Raw genomic sequence first — 1,819 nt, forward strand, 5'->3', positions numbered from 1 at the left:
GAATTAGTAGGTAAATAGTGTATATATGTGTGATCCTATATGTACATAAAAAGTTGTACTTTACTTTTTTTAAAATGTTATAATAGTGATATTTTTTATGTGCTATAAGAGATTAAGGTTGTTGAAATGTAAAAATTAAAGTTTAGATGTGAGTTATATACATACATTAGAATTAGATGATATGTATGTAAATGCTCTTGTCTTTATGGAATGTATCTTAAATCCTTTTCCTTACAGAGAAAAAATATTACATCTGGATGATCTACATCTAAATTAAGTGCGCATGATAATATTTAGATGTTAAGGTAGTGTTACAGTATTGTTTTATCAAAATAACACCGCAGTACTCCCAATAACACATAAATACTAACATCCACTGTTGTTATGGCTCGCCTCTTCGATCATCTTCTCCGACCCTCCGAGCTCTTCCAGAACATTCAGCCGCTTTCTCCATTACAACCTTCTCGACTTCTCTCGCACCCGCTCCATTCCCCCATCCCTCTGCACTTAAATCCACCCACAGCACTCCTCCCCCTCCTACTCATCTAAATCAACAAACACATCCTCACCTTCTCCTAACTTCGCTCTCGATTGTCTTCTTTCATGGCCTACGCAGCCGCATCACTTGCTTTTTCTCCTTGTTCTTCCCACATTGCAAGGCAAACTGCAAGGCTCCCTCGATCCCCCGCGCTCTTTCCATCTCTTTCCCGCATGATGCGCCGCCGCTCCGTCATGGCCGCTGCCACCGACGAGAAGAAGGAAAACACATCTCTGCAAGTGAAGCAGGAATCCTCCTCAATCGAACCCCCAGCTTCTCGGCGCTCTGCTTTCGAACTCTCACCTTTTGGTAAAACTCCTCTGCTCTCCCCATCATCGCGCTCTGCCTAAAGTTGAAATCTTTTTTGAGCCCAATCTTTTTTTCTGTTGGCGCAGGCTTCGTTGACTCGCTGTCGCCGATAAGAACGATGAGGCAGATGCTTGACACCATGGACAGGTAGGAATGTCAATTTTCGTCTGCGGGTAGGATTTGGGTCTGATTTGCAGGATCAAGTTTTGACGCCCCTGTCATATGGACAGGATATTCGAGGACGCGTTTGCATTTCCTGGGACGACGGCGGGGGAGGTGCGGACGCCATGGGACATAAAGGAGGACGAAAAGGAGGTGAAGATAAGGTACGATATGCCGGGACTGACTAAAGAGGAGGTGAAGGTGTCGTTGGAGGACGACGTGCTGGTTATTAAGAGCCAGCATAAGGAAGAAGGTGGGGAGGGAAAGGCAGGGGAAGATGGGTGGTGGAGGGGAAGCAGTGCTAGTGCTTACAGCATACGGCTGGTGCTGCCTGAAGCATGCGAGAAGGAGAAGGTGAAGGCGGAGCTTAAAAATGGGGTTTTGTTTGTTACGGTTCCGAAATCGAAGGTGGAGCGTAAGGTTATTGATGTGGAAATTCAGTGAGCGGAATTGGTTTGTGCTTCGTGTGGGTTGGGAAGAAATGTGTTGTTTGGTCATGAATAAATATATATGCGGCTTTAAGTGCAGAGTTTAGTGTAGAAAACACTGAAAAATTATACTGTTTGTTTGAATGATGCAGGGGTGTGAAGGGAAAAAAAATATTGAGAGACTTCGGACGTAAAGTTACGTTCGAAATAACGTATGTGATGCATCGAATTGAGCTGAGAAAAAAAAATGTCTGTGGTGTATTGTGTTCGTTGTCAGGATGTAGCTTGTGTCCATACTCCAGATGCTATATTTTATCATATGAATAACGTTCATAACATTTTTGAATTTGAAATAACCTCTTCCTATTCGATCTACTCCTTC

General features: G+C 43.5%; 1 protein-coding gene across 1 annotated transcript; it reads left to right on the forward strand.

The window, feature by feature from the left end:
• The first annotated feature begins 410 nt into the window (after positions 1 to 410).
• Positions 411 to 1,657, forward strand: LOC110035444 (small heat shock protein, chloroplastic-like). Its single transcript, XM_020739673.1, has 3 exons — positions 411 to 847; positions 934 to 994; positions 1,078 to 1,657. Exons 1-3 carry the CDS (start codon positions 604 to 606, stop codon positions 1,451 to 1,453), a joined length of 681 nt encoding a protein of 226 aa, XP_020595332.1. The 5' UTR covers positions 411 to 603; the 3' UTR covers positions 1,454 to 1,657.
• The last annotated feature ends 162 nt before the right edge of the window (positions 1,658 to 1,819 follow it).

Source organism: Phalaenopsis equestris, unplaced genomic scaffold (genome assembly GCF_001263595.1).
Source record: "Phalaenopsis equestris unplaced genomic scaffold, ASM126359v1 Scaffold197735, whole genome shotgun sequence".
NCBI lineage: Eukaryota > Viridiplantae > Streptophyta > Magnoliopsida > Asparagales > Orchidaceae > Phalaenopsis > Phalaenopsis equestris.